This window comes from Limulus polyphemus, unplaced genomic scaffold (genome assembly GCF_000517525.1).
Source record: "Limulus polyphemus unplaced genomic scaffold, Limulus_polyphemus-2.1.2 Scaffold1033, whole genome shotgun sequence".
Lineage (NCBI taxonomy): Eukaryota > Metazoa > Arthropoda > Merostomata > Xiphosura > Limulidae > Limulus > Limulus polyphemus.
The window spans coordinates 110,849-130,269 of NW_013666643.1; the positions used below are offsets into that span (position 1 = coordinate 110,849).

At 35.9% G+C, this 19,421-nt stretch overlaps 1 protein-coding gene across 1 annotated transcript in view; it reads left to right on the plus strand.

Moving 5' to 3' along the window:
- Nucleotides 1-4,942: 4,942 nt before the first annotated feature.
- LOC106461797 (segmentation protein paired-like) overlaps nucleotides 4,943-19,421 on the plus strand; it is a 65,548-nt gene continuing 51,069 nt past the window's right edge. Inside the window, exon 1 of the mRNA XM_013921652.2 lies at nucleotides 4,943-5,059. Within this exon, the coding sequence (XP_013777106.2) occupies nucleotides 5,023-5,059 (37 nt within the window). The 5' untranslated portion in view covers nucleotides 4,943-5,022. The remainder of the gene's footprint in view (nucleotides 5,060-19,421) is intronic.

The window sequence follows — 19,421 nt, forward strand, 5'->3', positions numbered from 1 at the left end:
GGACGGTTTTTTATTGTCTTCTGTCAATCTGGTTTCCAATTTTCTTCCTGTTTCTTCCTGTTTACCTATTCAAGCCGTCTCCAACCATTATTAGTCTCAAAGTGGGTTCCTCGTCATCGAAGAAGAAGCATTAAATCTTTCCTGTTAAAGAGAAACTTTTATAACTATTTTATTTCCCTCTATCGTTAAAAAATTATATATTGGATATCCGGAAATTATGTTAACAAATTTATTAGCATTTATTTTTGAATGAATTGAAATTTCTGTCGGGACTCATGTCATGCTGGCATGATATCCCATGCATGCTGCAATATTTTGCTATGGATCACGAGGAGTTATAGTGACCACTGTAGCAGAAGTTCAACTTTCTGAAACACAAGTAAAAGCTTTGTTAACATAACTTCCTTACACCTTATAAAGTTATTTCTTGTTTGTTTTGTATGGTAGGAATCTCATATAAGACATCAACGTTTATATATGTCCATTAACCTATTTCAGGGCACTCAGCTTCTCAGAGGCAAATGACACAATATCCTGAACTAAGACGTTTCACTTCTTCAGTTGGTAAAAGAGAAAAAGAATAGAATGTACGTCAACTGTTAAATTGTTTAAAAAGGAGACACGTGTGTTAGAGGGCGTTCAATAAAGTTAAAGAGGACCTATAAATATTTATGTTAATTTTGTGTATTCAACATAAAAAATACAAAAAACAAACATACACAACGGGAACATGCATCAACTGACGGTCAGCCCACGACATCAATCAAGAAGTAAGCATATTAAAAGGCTTTCCGCACCTAAAGAAATAAAAGATGAAATAAAGGAGTGGTGGGCAGAGCACAGATAGCCCTTTGTGTAGTTTTGTGCTTAATAACAAGCAAACAAATCGCAATCAAAGAAGTAATGTCCCCCAGTGGGACAACGGTAAGTTTAAGAACTTACAACGCTAAAATCCGGGGTTCGATTCCCCGCGGTGGACACAACAGATAGTCCAATGTGGCTTAGTTCTAAAGCAAACAAAAGAAGTAATACAAAAAAAAAAACACTCAAAATAATAAAGTAAATTAAATAAGAAAAAGTAACCAAATCATAGGAATTATCCCACACATAGGAAACAGAAGAAAACAGCTAATGAAGACAAACGGTAAATGACAATATAGATATTGAAACAAATTCATGCAAAAACCTGGACTGAAAACAAAGGATTTACTAAACCAAATGTACAATAAAGAAGAGTACATAAATTGACCTATTTATCATACTTACCGTGAAAAGTTTGAATAACATTCGTACAGACACCTGGAGTGAAAACAAAGGATTTACTAAACAAGCCTTACACTAATGAAAACTATACAAATAGATCTCTGAAAATTGTGGATCAATATATACATATATATGACTAAAACTACATAGCAGAAATCTAAAAACAAGATTTAATGATTACTTAAAAGGACTATAACCTGTAAATGAGCACATAGTAATAAAACTTAACTCTAAAACGAATTGTTTGTTTGTTTGTTTTGGATTTCACGCAAAGCTACACGACGGCTATCTGCGCTAGCCGTCCATAATCTAGCAGAGTAAGACTAGAGGGAAGGCAGCTAGTGATCACCACTCACCGCCAACTCATGGGCTACTCTTTTATCAACGAATAGTGGAATTGACCGCCACATCATAACGCCCCCACGGCTGAAAGGGCGAGCATGTTTGGTGGGACGGGGATTCGAACCCGCGACTCGCAGATTGCGAGTCGAGCGCCCTAACCACCTGGCCATGCCAGGCCCTAACCACCTGGCCATGCCGGGCCCTAACCATCTGGCCATACCGGGCCATAAAACGAATTACGAAGACAAAAGATATCTGATAAAGTACAAGATACATAAAATAAGAATTAAGGAAGCATTACTAATGAAAATATACAAACCTAACATCAATATTTATGAAGGATGTCCGCTCTACTTTTTACTTTTACTTCTATCACACGTGACTTCTGTTTAAACTATTTAATTATAATCTCTTTATTTCATTTCATTTCTTTTCAGTTGCTCCAAAGAAAATGAAGTTTTTTTCAGAAATTTTGGAGTAATACTTGAGTTTATTCAAATATATTTCAGAGCACTATCCTGTCCTTGCAAATAAATGCCTTGACTCTGCTCCATCAAACAGACAGAATGCTCAGTATTTCCTTGAAACTGCCCCTTTAAGTAGGCAGAAAGCGTTATATTATGAAAACTACAACAACAAAAAAGCAGATTGTTTGTTAGATTTTATATTGTACATTAATATCTTTGAACGAGAAAGAACAAATGAATAGATGACATTGTTTGGTTATGAATGTAATATTCAGTCTAATATAGCGAGATATCGACAAACCAAGTTGTTTCATGAAACTAAGTGCACCTAAATGAGTTTTATCGCTGCAATTTGCGGGCTTGTTAATATGAGTCTTACGTGAGAAGAATCCAAAAAGTGTCCCACGACTGCTGCCACAATAATACACGCACGCGACTTGTTCTCACTCGATAAGCCACTGCGTACGGCTAACTAAACATCCGTCACCTGTGATGGATGTTCTCGGAAGTAGCCTTTTAAGACAAATCGGTAACCTCACCAAGAAACCACGTGTGTCGAAAGGTTCGCTTCCGCGTATTATGTAACCAGACAGATAAGAAAAATTACTTGCTCTAAATAGACAAAATGTATTTTTAGTGAGTAAATTTGCCTGAAAATAAAATATAAGTTTAACAATACTAACTGACACTCTTCTCTTGCCTTTCTCCTTCAGATGATTTTTTTATTCAATTTATTCGAGACTCACTTAAGTGTGAAATATTAAAGAGAGGAAATGGTTACTGAATGGTTACTGAAAGATTGGACTTTTTTTTTAATATTAGGTGTAATCTGACCACAATGTTCTGGAAGTATTTTTGAGACAAAAGTGGATGTTTTTTTTATTATTTTTGTTTGACCAGAACATGTAAACAAGAAGAAGAAACGGGAGTGACTATCCTTATTCCCATAGATACACACATCTACTAACATGTTATCTGTAGGTGAGTACGAGTGTAAGAGAGCTTTTGGCGTCACGAACAGCGTGTCGCTGAAGTCCTGCCCCTAGTGGCGACGGATTGAATTAAAAACACGTTTTTACCCAGAGGCACTTGATCTAAATGTTGTTTTAACACTCTGACGAACATTTACCTGATCTAGACTGGCTGAGGTCGTCTTATCCAGGAGTACACCTGAATGTACTGGATTCAGAAAGCTTTTCACTGTTGATTTATATTGATAATAGTGCCCATGTTTGCCGCTGTATGTAGCTCTCCTAAGAGATCTCCTGATTTCAGGTAACATGGTGGCAGTGGTCTTATCGGGAAAGGTGAATGTCGCACACATTTGGTCCCAATAGGAACATGCACTCGCGTGAAAGGTGAAATCGATATACCCTCAAGTCCACACGCGGAGTGTCACATGAGGTAATGTAGGGCCCATTCGTCAGTCCCTCATTTATCTAACTGTGGGTTAAACCACACTATTATGGCTGATTATTAATTATAATTAAACTTATGAATTAAATAAACATACCCAACCGGAGAAGACATGCAAGGAGAAAAGTTGAATAAATTAACCGAACAGTTTATCTCGTGTGTGTTAATAGAAAATCCCAATCCAGCGAATTCTAAATAATCAATTTAACATTTATGATTTCTTGAAATTAAAACACTCACCAAAAACTAGATTAGGCTTAAGCTACAAATGCTCCTAAGAGACTTCGTCAGATTTATCCTCGATGCCTTCACCCATGAAACTGTGCGTTGAACAGATTTCCAGAGGAAAAAAAGCACGACTGACTGTCATTAGTCGACTTATCTGGCAGCTTGCCGAAGGCGACAGTTTTGTCTTACTTTCTTCAAGATAGTCACAATTGGACAGAGAGCAGTCTAATGTTACGATTGAAATGTTCTAACAGTGCGCGAAGCCTAGGTCTGAAGAATGGGATCCTTCTCCATCCAAGTTCCGTAAGGTTAGTAGCGACACCTGGTACAAGACGAACCCTTCTGTGTATGATTTCAGACTCACGTTGCGCAATTATTGCGACGAGTGCTCCGCCATTCGCTACTCGATAAGAACGGCACTGCAGCAGTTAACGAGAAAAAGAGGCTGATCTTAGGCGCCCACCAACTAAACTTTATAGCCGAACCGACCTAATAGGCAACACCCGGGGCCCTGCCCGAACCTTTGCCTGGCCTCTTCACAAATGAAACTCTGACCCGTCAGCTAGTTTGCCCCAGTGATTTGTGTGATGCCATTAATTTACTCGATGAAAAGTTAGCGTTGTATAACCAGTAATTAGCATGTAGATGGTCAAAACGTTAGGGTTAGGAGTACCTCGAGAAAAAGGGTAATTTATATATGTGATTCTTATATAGCCTTATCACAAGACAAGAACCCGAACTTTGCAATTTTTAGAGTTTTCTTTACGGACGGGAGGAGCTATCCGGAGGGCTGAGCACGCGCATGGCGGGAGGATCAAAGTCGCTGCTAGCGTCTCTCCGATTCACAGAACCAGTGAAGTTTACCATTGGTTCACGTAATCACGTGACGCAACAGAAATGGTCAGATTCCGTTATCAATCCAGAAATGCGCTGGTTGAATAGAAGTGGTGCAAAGACGCTCGCAGCTGAAATTAACAACGAAAATTTTGCTTCCCAATGTCGGAATTTTGGTGAGGATTTTAGTGCCATCGACGGGATGGAGAACGGATGTGAAAGCGGGTTTATCAACAGCCAGCCGTCAATGGCAGAATTTATGACAGCATTGCCTCATATAAATGAATCTTTTCATAGGGGATCTTCGATGAACGGACCGATCGTGCCACCTACTCTCTGCCAACTGGAGAATGGGAATCAGCTGCACCCTGCTCCTGCTGTGTGTACAGCGACAGGCCCATCTCCATCGCCGCCAACAAAGCATCCCGGCTCGGGTAACGGACTCAACGTTAACGTCCCGGAGTACCCTTGGATGAAGGAAAAGAAAACCACTCGTAAGCAGCATCAAGGTGAGTCGGTTTCAGTTTTCCTTTTTTTTTTTCTCATATGTAAACATGACCCGATTTACTCTATACTTCCTCTGACCTCCAGTGATTAAACACTCATATTCCGTGACTAGAATTCTCTCTTCCTCCTTGTATTTTCCTAGTTATTATATCTAATTAGTGTTCAGGACAAGAAGTGACCTGCAGATGTCGTGTTCATTTATTATCTCCTTCACTCGTCATCCTACGACGCAAGGTGCGACGGCCGTGTCGGTAAAAGGTGAACGCTACTGGCCGAGAAGAGCAGAGCGCGAAACTAGTATCAATCACCTTAGCTGCCCGGCTGACAGTGATCAATCAGGACCTTCGCCCGCGGAGTCACGCCGTGCTTGTCTTTCTGCGGTGTGAGAGATGACTTATGTTGTTTCACGTCTGCTCAAAATCCATCTAAATTTACCTTTTGCATTAAGTATGTTCTTTCCGCCTATTTGATATCGTTAGCAGCTATTGTAGATTTAACGATAAAATGAAAAATATTACAATGTTGTGTTTCCTCTTCATAGCTGTCGATATCATCAGTACTCAAGGTCTTATAGCGGTCAGCGTATTTATTACATGGTCAAAATTAACATCATGACTAATACGATAAACATTAATTTATGAACAAACAGTTGTAACTTACGTTACACAGTAAGCACACTTCCAAAACGTAGGTAAGCAAGTAATGTTGACAACGACACTTATCTCTTTTTCCTGCGCCTTTCTCACATTTCTCGCCGATTGTAGCATACACTCGTCGGAAATGCTGGATACTTTTTATAACAGGGTACGTTTTTCCAAAATATTACTACAAATACCAACAAATTACTTTCATACTGTTAAGCTAGACAATATGATTGTTTTCCACTAAAATAAAATGAAAATTAAAAAATATTCGCAACATTATTTGAAAGTAACACAATATATGCGTAGTTTTATTTGTTAGCTTATGCTTCTTTTCGTGCAATTAAATGACAATGAGAATTGTGCTTTTTGAAATTCAGTAAGCGAGAAATAATTTTGTAGTTTCAATAATTTTTTTATATTCTTATTTTTTAATCTTCATATGTGTGTGTGTGTTGTTCTTTACGAATTTTGTCAGTAAAATGATGACCGCTTCGAAACTTTCTAAATAAGTAATAATCATATTTAAAAAGAGTATTGTGATTGAAAGAAGCGGAAGTAGACCTGCAACAACCCAATATTGTTGTCGACCCCAAAGATCCTGTGGCAGAACTGAGGGAGCTGGGGGCTGGTTCTGACATCAGTCAGGCCCAAGTCATTAATCTCTGTCGGTGCTTCTGGAAACACCTTGAATCCGAAACAAATACGTCTGTGCTAGCCCCCAAAATCTTCGGGTTGGGAAGCTGACTCTATAAACCTTCACAGTCCAGTAGTGCTTGTTTAAATAACAGACTAAGTTCTGAGAACTTTGATTTAACACGTGGCTTGCATACATCTTTGTTCACTCCTCTCTCTTTCTACTTACACTCACAGACACATACACATGATATATATATATATATCGGAGTAAGATTGGAAATTCTTAGGACTTACTGATATACACAGTGTCTATATCTAATGACACACAAAAATCCAATAAGACCCACCGTATTCATACATACATTCTGGGGTCCCCCGTACTTGACATACACACACACAAACATATATATATATATATATCGGAATAAGCTTATAAATGAATAGGACTTACTGATATACACAGTATCAAAATTTAACGACACATAAAAAAATCCAGTAAGATCCATCGTATTCACACATGCATTATGGGAGTCCACCGTACTTCACACACACATATATAATTTATATCAGTACAATAACTTGAAGCACACTTATTTCTTTCTTGTGATAACATTGATTCTAGTCGAGAGTTGTGAGAAGTCTGTTGTTAATTCTGCTTATATTTCGAATATCTTACTTTTACCGTGTTTCCTTCATAATATTGCTATAATACTCTACTTCTCCAATATTTAATTACTTATATATATATGTGTATAGATGTAATCCAATATCAAAACACATTGCTTTAACCAGCTTTTGCAGAACATCAACATTTCTCAGAGTCAGGAAATCCTATTACAATCCCGATGACTCAATGCTACGTTACTACTTGTAAAACTGAACATTCCTGCAAGACTACATCCAACAAATGATACAGGATTCATTGAATAAATTATATGAACATCCCTGTGGGATTGCTAAGGGTATGGAAAAGTACTACCTAATCAGTGCTAGTAAAAAGTAACATTCGCCTAATTCCGAGGCCTGGTTCTGTATTTGTAGGATACGAACCAATAGGACATAATCAATGCTAACAAATAGTTATGACATGAACACTTTTGCTGGACATTAAATAAGATTCTATATTAACAGTTCTGCGCAACTTAAACAAATTGCTACTTTAATAATAATGTAGGATTCAAACAAATTGTTACATTAACAATTACGTACGATACTGATAAACTAAATTATTAGATTACATCAACAATCCTGTAGAATTTAAATTGCTACTTTAACAATAATATAGGATTCAAACAATTTCTTATATTAACTGAATTATTAGATTATATCAACAATCCTGCAGAATTCAACAAACTGCTACATTAACAATCATACAAGATTCAAACAAATTAATATATTAACTGTGTTCTAATATTAAAACAAGCTACATTATTAACATATCTGCACGATGCAGACAATTATCGCGTAAAGAAAGCTCGAACGTCGATAATCGGTATCACGTCAGACATGTAACCATATTAACATAACCTAGTATACTATGTAACAACACGTACTTTGATTGAGAAGTGGGTTATTAGCAATAGATCTATTTGACAAGCAAAAATTGATTGAGTGAGTTCGCCAGTACTGTAAAGGTATAGTATTATATACATACGAACATTTACCCATCAGTTTGTATATACATATTAAGCTAACGTAGTTTAGCGAAAAAACTGATAAGTTAAAGTAGTTACAAAGATATGTTCACAGTAGAAATCCAATTTTCCGGTCAGACTTCCACAACCTTCAACAACATCTTGTTGTCATTGATGTTTCATTCGAACGATCAGTTGAAACTAGGCTAATAATTACATATTTCAAACTGTGTAGTACGTTGCATTTAAAGTTGTTTAGATTAAAACAGTTGTAGCAACGAAGTTACCAAAAGTACGTGAACACACAACAACCGAGTATAAAGAAGCGATATTGTGTAACGTTTAAACACATGTGGTAATAACAACTTCATGTGCCAGTAGTTCTTATGTGATCAGTATTAATACGGTTACTGTAAAACAGTTTCTATAGAACCTTAGTACGGCTTAGACTAGGGATAGTTACAACAAGTTTTATTAGTGTAAACTCTACAATTTTATTAGACAACGTAACTGTAATGCCCATTATTTCATAAACCGAAAAAATATCGTTCAGAAATATATATATATATATACTAGTATAAAAGCTCGTCAAAGGCACGTGTGCACTCTGAAAAAGACTTAAATAGCACTTTTGAGCCTTTTCACTGTATTCTAGGTTCAGGAAGTAGAAAACATAGTGAGGACATTAAGACACAAATTTTCAACTCTTTTCGACTGTACAAAGGATAAAAGATATTTGGTAGTAATAAACGTTTATTTTTATTTATGTTTTAAGACCAAGTAGGTAATATATGTGTTAAAATACTAAAATAATATTTATTAATTAACATTTATTCACCACTTAAAACTCGATAAGATTATAAATAGTAGGCCTGTATGTTCAATACTTAAACGTAACATAAGGCTTAGCTGAAACACTACTTTATAAATTTCTTTTGCTTTTGGCTACATCTGAATGTCATGAAACTTCTGAATTAAACTATTTTGCTGTTATATCAACGAAGTTATAAAAAATAAATAATAATAAAAAAACCTTTCTAACAAATCAACATGAATATTGAGAATTTAACATAAACATCATAGTTGGTCTAAGAACAATCAGGCGATAGTTTTGTTGCTAAGCGACGATGTATATTGTTGAGCATTACCAAAAAAGGAGCGTGAAAATGTTCTCGACAGAGTGACAAAGGGAAAAGCCTTTTATAGATAAATGACACCCAGTATTTCAATGAACTGTAAAAAGTAACATACTTCTGTTATATAATATTGAGCTGCTAGTAAATAATACATCGTTATTAGACTTCGTAACTTATAAATAGCAATCTATCTTAGAAGGAAAAACCAGTGAAAACAAAGACTTTCTGAAAGCAAATTCAGATTCGCTCAGCACATCTCAGGAATATCAATAAGTAGTTTTTAATACCGATATCTTTTTTATTGTTCCTAAAGTGCGTGACACTGGGGGCTACAGAGAGTTTAGCCCTTTATATTAAAACGACTTTGAATGTGTAGATCAGCAAGTGACATGACAGCCAAAGCCGATATAATGTTGTGGTGGAACAGCATGTATCAGAACTACAATTTGAAGTGTTTTGACGGTTCGTAGATAATGTGATGTTTCCGAAAAATTCATCGATTTTCAGAAGGATATGTAACAGTTCTTTCTGAGATAAGATATTCGTACATTCAGCTTATAAAGATATGTTCAGATCTTGGACTTAGAATTTTGAAAACGAGGAAATCTCTTGTACTTAATGACTTTGGAAAACAAAAGAATATGGAGCAACTTGGGTCACCAGGACTATCCAGAAAGAGACCCATAACAAGTCGTTCTCCAGGCGTGGTAGCAAGCAAAGTCCAGTGCTTTGTAACAGCAGAGAATCCATGAGCACTGAAAAAATTGTCCTCGTGTCCACTACCCAACATAATCAAGAAGGATCTCCGTCTATAAAAGCGACATAAATCACATGTATACAACTTCCTTCTACGAAATATCCGCTCAACCGTCGTATACCTCAAGCAGCTGGAAAATGAAATGGGTATTCATGCTGTTTTATATGAAATCATACTGGTGAAGCCGTTTGACGCAGCGTTTAGGATTGCTGCGCGATCGGACTGTTGAAACGACCGCTGGAAAACCGTTGTCATCGTACATTATATGGACTATGAAAACCAATCAGACAAGAGGGTCTATCAACGAACCCTTTTGCAATGGAAAATACTACTCACGCCTATTCCCTAAATGCACGGTTGTCAGATAGAGTATGACCAGACATAACGACATGGACTTTAATGACGTGGCAAGGCTCCAAAATCGTTTTAGCCCCCCAGTGAAACAGTGGTATGTCTGCGGACTTACAACGCTAGAAATAGGGTTTCGATAGCCGTGGTGGGCAGAGCACAGAAAGTCCATTGTGTAGCTTTGTGCTTAACTACAAACCAACCAAAATCATTTTAATTTGAAGTAGTCACCCTTTGTGTTAGTATTACAATAATATTTAAGAAGTCGTGTTTTGTATCATATACTTGCCTGAAAAATAGGAAGTTCTCTAGAAAGAACTAGAATCATCCTTCAGATAGTTGTTTGCTTCCACAACTTTCCTAAATTTCAAGTGAACGTTTTCTATCCAGTTTTTAAGATCCAAAGAAGCCTCACACTGACACAACGGCAAGTCTAAGAGCTTATAACGCTAACAATCGGGTTTCTACACACGCATCACAGATAGCCCATAAACAAACACACACACATGATCGGAAGATCCTGCTGATTGTGTGTAGAATAAATCATCGTTGGATTCATAATCCTAACTTTTTTTTTAAACAATTCTTTTCATCATTGGAGCATCAGAATAGCTGGTGTCACATTTTTCTGTATAGTTGTATCAGTTTGTTTGTTGGTTTAACATTTTCATGCAAAGCTACACAAGGGCTATGTATCTTCGTATAGCCATCTCTAATTTCTGAACTGATAAACTAGAGGGATGGCAAGCAGCCAATATCTCCCGTCGCAAGTTCTTGAGCTACTCTTGGGTGACCAAAAATAAGATTTGATTGTTACTCTTATAGTGCAGCGCAAAGTGCGGAACGCGTTTTTGTGGCAAGGGGAAGCGAAAATTACGATCTCTCAGTTTCGCAGTCCTTGCACACTAACCACTAGGCAACATCCGGCCCGAGGTGTGTCAGTAAAATATCACAGCATTTGTGAGAGATATAACCATTTCATGTGTATTTATCAACGACAGCGTATACAATATACAGTTTATTTGTTGTATCCATTTCACGCATAGTACTTTAGAGAAATACGAACCTTTTACGCATCAATGAAAATACCTAACGAAAAGAGTAATTTTAAGCCTTGACTTAATTTAATTTTGGAAAACGACATTGCTTGAATGCATTTTATTTAGAGTTCAAATTCTTTGCGATTTTCCTACTTGACTACGATCAGTAACTTATCAACCTATTCACAACCAGCGTTCCTCTTAATTGAATTGTAAATAATATCCAATAAAATCCATTAGAGATGTAAAAATGGAAGTTAAAAACGCTAAAATATCTTTATTTATCTGATAAGTCGAACGGATAATTCATAAATTTTAACCATATAGTGTTACGCGCACAGTTTTATACATAATTATAATTATATATTTTAGCATTAATACATTCACTGAAGCACCATAGTTCTCTTCAGAAATATTTTTTATATTTTATATTCCAACAGCAAGTATACAGAACTGATCATGCTTCTTATCACGACAATGAACTTTAAAGAAATAATTGTTAAGTGTTAATTAATGGATAATATTTTGTCCATGAGATATATTGTTTATCAGAACTATTTTGTGATCGCCTAGTGGTTAGGGCGCTTGACTCGCAATCGGCGGGTAGCGGCTTCGAATCCCCTCACCAAACAAACTCGCCCTTTCAGTCGTGGAGGAGATATAATGTGACTGTTAATCCCACTTTTCGTTGGTTAAGAGTAGCCCAAGAGTTTGCGGTGGGTAGTTTTGACTAGCTACCTTCTTTTGGTCTATCACTTCAAAGTTAGGGACGGCTAGCGCAGACAGCCCTCGAGTAACTTTGTACAAAGTTCCAAAAATAAACTACTTTACGCTGGACACATGATTATGGGTAACTCTGTAATATTCGTCAACAATTCTTATTCACTGCCATATGTGAGTAACAAAATTCATCAGAAAGTGGTGAATGTATATTGTTTGATGAATCTGATAAATGCAACTGACGCAATCAGACATTGATAATATCACAACAATGAATCAAACACAAAGAATTCAGAAAATGATGTAGATCATTATTATAGCATGTATTGAAGTATTATCACCCGAAACAGAAGAGTAATTAGTTAAAAAACTGTCAAAAATAAACCTATTTGTAAAAAGATTAATACCGTATTACTCCAACTTAAATTATTCCTTGTGTATAACTGGGAGGGGGTTTCTCCCCCACTGAGAAAAATATGGAAGGTTATTCTCTACTGAATCAGATTACTCCCCCTAAAGTATCGAGAAGTTACAATGTTTAGAAATAACATTGACTGGGTTGAAATGCCCTTGTTAAATTCGCTTAAATCCCCTTATTGAATTCGCTTGAATCTTGTGTATTTGTCTCACTAAAGGATCTCCAAAAAGATCAAATTAAGCCAGTTTCTCACGATAATCTTTGTCTGATATTGTATAATTGTTAGATACTAAGCTTTCATTCAGGAAACCCATCGGAAAGGAACGTATTTTAATGTAAAATATTAATTAAATAAGCAACAATTATTCAGGCAGTGCCATAGTTCTTCGTTTTTTGAGGTTTTATATCAAATTCGGAAGTAGCAAAGAAAAGCAACTAGTCAGGCAACTTGTAAATATAATTTCAACATTTTTCTCCTATAAAAAAGTTTTTAAACAAATATTTTCTGACAGATGTGTTCAAACAATTATTCAGGAAACTAAACAACCGTTGGTGATTATATTATATTTTATCATTTTGTAATCAGTTTACATTTTCAATGTAATCATTTTTACCTTCCATTGGTTTAATAACAGCTTATAATAATTTTCTTACACTACAAACCAATTTCTTTCAAACGTCTGGTTTAATGGTGTTCTGTAGGTTTTTCTATTAGTTCATCGTTAGACTTTACAGCTGTTCTCTTCATCCTGGAATCTAATTCATCCCACAGATCTTCATTGGGATTAAGATCTGATGACTATGAACGTGAATTCATCCCACAGATGTTCACTGGGATTGAGATCTGATGACTATGGACGCGAATTCATCCCACAGATGTTCACTACGATTGAGATTTGATGAACGTCAATTCATCCCACAGAAGTTTCACTGGGATTGAGATCTGATGACCGTGGACGTGAATTCATCCTACAGATGTTCACTAGGATTGAGAGCTGGTGACTGTAGACGTGAATTCATCCCACAGATGTTCACTGAGATTGAGATCTGGTGATTGTGTAGTCCAATTTATTTCACAGATCTTCACTGGAATTGAGATCTGATGATTGTAGAAGTCAATTCATCCCACATATATTCGCTAGGATTGAGATTTGGTAACTATGGAGTGCAGTTAATATTTTCTTCTTTTTTTGACTTCCCTAAATAAAGGTTTCTTTCCAGAAACCCCCCAAACCATTGAACCCCTTTACTTGTATTTAGTTGTTTTTTATTTGCTCTGACACTTTAAACCATAGTCTTCAACTAGCTCCTGTGTGACACTTTAAACCATAGTCTTCAACTAGCTCCTGTGTGACACTTTAACCCATAGTCTTCAACTAGCTCCTGTGTGACACTTTAACCCATAGTCTTCAAGTAGCTCCTGTGTGACACTTTAACCCATAGTCTTCAAGTAGCTCCTGTGTGACACTTTAAACCATAGTCTTCAAGTAGCTACTGTGTGACACTTTAAACCATAGTCTTCAACTAGCTCCTGTGTGACACTTTAACCCATAGTCTTCAACTAGCTCCTGTGTGACACTTTAACCCATAGTCTTCAAGTAGCTCCTGTGTGACACTTTAAACCATAGTCTTCAACTAGCTCCTGTGTGACACTTTAAACCATAGTCTTCAACTAGCTCCTGTGTGACACTTTAACCCATAGTCTTCAAGTAGCTCCTGTGTGACACTTTAAACCATAGTCTTCAAGTAGCTCCTGTGTGACACTTTAACCCATAGTCTTCAAGTAGCTCCCGTGCAATATATGAAGTACTTATTTGGTTTCTTTTTTCTGAACCTTGGCAACGACTTTTTTGTTTCTCTGTGATGATTCTTTTCTTCCTTCTACTTTTCAAGGTGCTAAGTTTTGTAGTTTGCTTATATACTTTTGCAATATTTGGTGCACTAACTGGTGTGGTATTTTTAGTATTTTACATGTGACCGTCACTGGATAAGGTCACTAATTGCACATGGAAAGCATCAAAGTTCTCTGATCTTTTCATAATTTTGAGGCCAAGTGACATTCTGAAAACTGTGACCCTTATGCAAATCTGAATGTTTTTTATTTTAATAATTCCAGTTAATATCTGTGCAAATATAATTTCAGAAAAAAAACATTTTTTGCCATATTAATTGTTTTGAGACTTTCCGAATAATTGTTTGAGAACACCTGGCATAGAAGCTTTGACTAAATATATAATAAATATAAATTAAGCTGCTTTTACTTCAACATGCATATTGAATATAAAATATTACAGAAAATACGAAATGTTGCACTGTCTGATCCGGAGCAAAGTTTTCTATTTATTTAAAGGATAAGTTATTATTATTGTTATTTGTTCTTTAAATATGATGTATAAAGTTTCTTTATTTGTTTTAGTGCAACACGTCTTAATATCAAGCTTGATTCCTTTTAGCCTACTGTAAAAACCATGGTTATTTCCTCTTCCTGTATCCATGAGAACAGCTTTACCACTTTTTTACGTATCTATAACACCATTCTCATTTCCTCTTGTCCCCCAGTGATACAGCGGTAAGTCTATGGAGTTGCAATGCTAAAATCCGGGGTTAGATTCCCCGCAGTTAGCCCAGTGTGGCTTTGTTCTAAAATAAACAAACTTAACTTCTTCTTAACTACATAATTTTATTCCACTTTATGTATTCATAACATCGTTCTTATTCTATTTTATGTATCCATAACATCGTTCTTATTCTACTTTACTTATCAGTAACATCATTCTTATTCTACTTTACTTATCCGTAAAACATTCTTATTCTACTTTACTTATCCGTAAAACATTCTTATTATATTTTACTTATCCGTGACATCATTTCTTACTTCATTTTACGTGTGCTATACTTATGAAATTGCGAAGTTTTTTAAGGATCAACATTTCCTGACAGTCAAGTAAAGTTTAATTTATGTGATTCAAGTTCACTGAACGGTTTAAAAATAAATGCGTTTTTGTTTATTAAATTACACAATCGTTTACTGTTTATTAACGTTCAAATCTACATTCTTAACTTAGTTTTCAGATCTTTAGAGAGATACTAGGGTAAAACAGTTCATCCTTACAATATTAGGGTTAACATTAAATTTTCTCTAGATATTTTAAACAGGCAACACACTTTCGGCATTAAGGCAGTCAATCATTTCAGGCAAGAAATGATGTGGCTTTTAAAGAAAGATTTTCTCTCCAATTAGGCGTTGTTTTTCCTCTCTCTCTTCAGATCAGCAATACTTTTCTTACAACTATAAAGCACATCCGAAGAAAAAAGAAATCCTTTCATTCAGTTTTTGTCACGCCTTTTTTAAATAGCTACAGGACTTTATTTTTCGTGTTGTAACAGGCAATTTCAAGAAAGCAAAGTTTGCAGAGCACTCATCAGTACGGCATGCAAAAGACAGCTATGTGATACTAGAGGTCTTGCTATTGTCAGTACGCTAGTGACGTCTTCAAGGGAACTACGACACAACTGCCTCTCACCTCCATCCATCTCCATCACCGTCAACTCTGTGTCGCCATCTCAACGGCTCCGCTACTAATTGTACCTTTACCTTCCAACATTGCCAGTTCTAGGGTTTGACACCCCCTCGTTTTCGACGATTAAAAATTTAAAAGTGTCTTCGTGTAGTGCTGTTAGTGACTAGCAGTCTTAATGTTAATGAGCTGTACTATAGGATGAATGTGAACATTTGCCAATGATCGCGTAAAGGAGCCTTAAGTTATATTATATTTTACAATGAACTTATTTGTAACTGCCGAAAGGTTTTATATACATATAACTAAACAGATTCCGGTATAAATACTTTAAAGACAATGTACCTAAGCATTTAGTAAAATAAAACAAGCTAACTAATACTACTGAAAGCGTACATCAACAGTAATTATATTCTTTGATCCAAAGAAAAATGCGTCTGTATGCTAATCACTGAAGCTATGTTTATCTTTTAACTCATTAAAACATGGCAAACGTTTGAATCGCGTTGTCTTTAGGTGAACTACTTATTATTTCACTAATTTTAAAAAATAATGATTTTTGTGCTATTTGATAGGCTGAATCAACAACACCTACCGCTATTGAGCTATTCATATCTTACCGAGTAATAGGATTTGACCGTCACTATTATAATGCATCCACGATCTCAAATTGCGGAGCGTGTTTCTGCGTAATCCTTGGATTCACAGTCCTGGCACGTTAATTAATAGGCCACGCCCGGCCCCTCTTCATAGTGAAAATGTAAAAGTTTCAATCTTGGCTGCATTGTAAATGATAAAACAATATTGTTAAGTAATACACTGCAGAGGGAGTTGTATGATAGTGATGCAACAATACAGAACGTCATTATGAAGTTTAAATACAGTATAGGAGAGCATTTAGAAAAACTTTTATCAGTGATAGTGTCCAAAGTAAAAGAACGTTTAAGAGTCACATCTATAGCCGTTACTACCGCAAGGCCAATTTTATCCTCATAAGTAATTAAAATGGTTTATACAGAGAACCTTGCGTGACCATTCTCCCAGATTGCGTGAAACTACGCTGCCTCTAAGTACTGTAATGATAACGATAATTTTGGGTTGTTATACCAGTTGTTCCTCGGTATGCATAAAGAACACTAAATTGATCAGCTAGTTGTAAGCATACTTTCTGAAGTGGGATTAATCTCATTGGAACTACAATTTGAGGCAGCCCTTTAAGAATTTAGAGGTCGAAGAGCAAAATTATTTGATGAAGGTAATCTTGCCCCTAGGGTGATCATTAAGGATATCCACTGCGTGTCCTGGATCAAGTGATATAAATCTACCTGATTTGGTTTTCATAAAATTATGCTAACTGTAATCACCAACGCGCAGATTTAACACAATTTACTCGAAAATTACACTAAGCTCGAGTCGCTACAGTTGGCTCCAGTTCAGTCTTGATTTAATTCTATTGTCCCCAATTCAGTCTTGATTTCACTCTATATAGCTCAAGAGAAAATATATTAGAGTTAACGTAATTTCATTCATTAAATTTAAATTCAACAGTACCTTATTCATGCTGTGTGTACTCCATTGTAAAATGACAAACCGATGCATTACGCGGTGGTTTATCTTTAGAGATATCTGTTTATTTAAAAAAGAAATTGTGTTGGTTTGATAAATACACGAAAATAGAAGTTTCTTACATTAGGGCTCTGATGCACTACAGTAATAATACTGCCCACAAATAACTGGTTGAATTCATGGCATACAATTAAGGAATATTTATCTGTAAAAGTGACTCAAAACAATAAGAATACAAAAGTATATACTTTTGTAAAATGTTTGAAATGTTCTGTTGAAACATTTCATCAAGGGGACTTTAAAAAAAAAACGAACACCTCTTTTTTTTGCGAAATCTTCTAGTCTCAGAACTAAAATTTGATGTTGTTGAACGTTTCGTACATAGGTGTGATACCACCGAAAATTTATCGCTTTTGGGAAGGGTATGTATTAGTTTTTTCCGCCACAAAATATTTTTCCACTCAGATCATAAAGATATGTTCAGATCGGGTATTTATTATTTCCAAGACGAGGATATCCCTTCTACTTAATGACATTGGAAAACAAACGAATATGGATCAACTGGGGTAACAAAGACTATCCTGAAAAAAAGAGACTTACAGCAAGTCGTATCCAAGGCGTGATAAGCAAAGTGTGACGTCTTATAACAGGTGAGATTCCAACAACACAACGAGCAGTGGTAAAAGCCATCCACGCGTTACCATAGGCAACAAAACGTAACATAATTAAGAAGGATTCCCATCTGTAAAAGCGACATAACTTATTCTCATGAAATGTCCGTTCACCGGTCGCATACCTCAAGCATCTGGAGAATGAAACGGGTATTTGTGCTATTACACACGAAGATATACCGGCGAAGTCGCCAAATGCAGCGGTTGTGGATTTCTATGCAATAGAACTGCTAAAACCGGCGAGGGAGACTACCGTCCTCAGACACTAGATGATTTATATGGCAAGCATTGCAAGGACTAGTATTATGCTTTTGAAATGACAGCCTTACGATAGAGCCTTTGCAGTGAAAACTACGCTGAAGAGTTATTGTCAGAATGCCCGGCCATCACATATAGAGACATGGCGATATGGACTGTAATGTTGTAGTGAGGCTCCAAAATTATTTTAACATAACGTACTCAACCACTGTATATACTACACTAGCTGAACTATTTTAAACATGGTTTTATAACAGTTTTATTGATAACTTTTCGCTATATTTCTGACGTATTAACTGCAAACACCACTAAGTTAGCTGTTCCTATGAGAATATACTACGCTAGCTGAACTATTTTTAACCTGGTTTTATAACAGTTTTATTGATAACTTTTCGCTATATTTCTGACGTATTAACTGCAAACACCACTGAGTTAGCTGTTCCCATGAGAATTATTTACTGCAGATTTCCTTACCAAGATTACAGTAACATATAAATATGAACGTATTAACAAGACAGGAGTTATATTCGGGTGTTGTACCATTAAGTAGCCAATTAAGACAATACATCCACTGTTGTAATATGAGGCATTAGTTACAACTTGATAATGAAAGTTTTATACCATGACCAGCCGAGACCTGTAATTTTGAACCATATTGTTTCTCTACTGCCCAGCTCTCTGCTTTTTTTTTAATTTCGCCTAGTGTTATTTAATAGAATTTAGAACCACGTTACTATCATAAAGAAGTGTATCATGTATTTGTCATAAGACAGAATAGTCTTAGGTTTATTGTATTTTTAAACACAACAATAAGCCTAATACTATTATCTTATAATAAACATAGCTGACTATGCGTTCACACCATAAGAAGTGTTTCCGCAACAATTGGGAACAATATATAATCTTATTCTAGCATACATGGTCTACAGTAAAGAATGGCACGTATCGTTTAGGCTCTATTTTTAAACACAACAATAAGCCTAATACTATTATCTTATAATAAACATAGCTGACTATG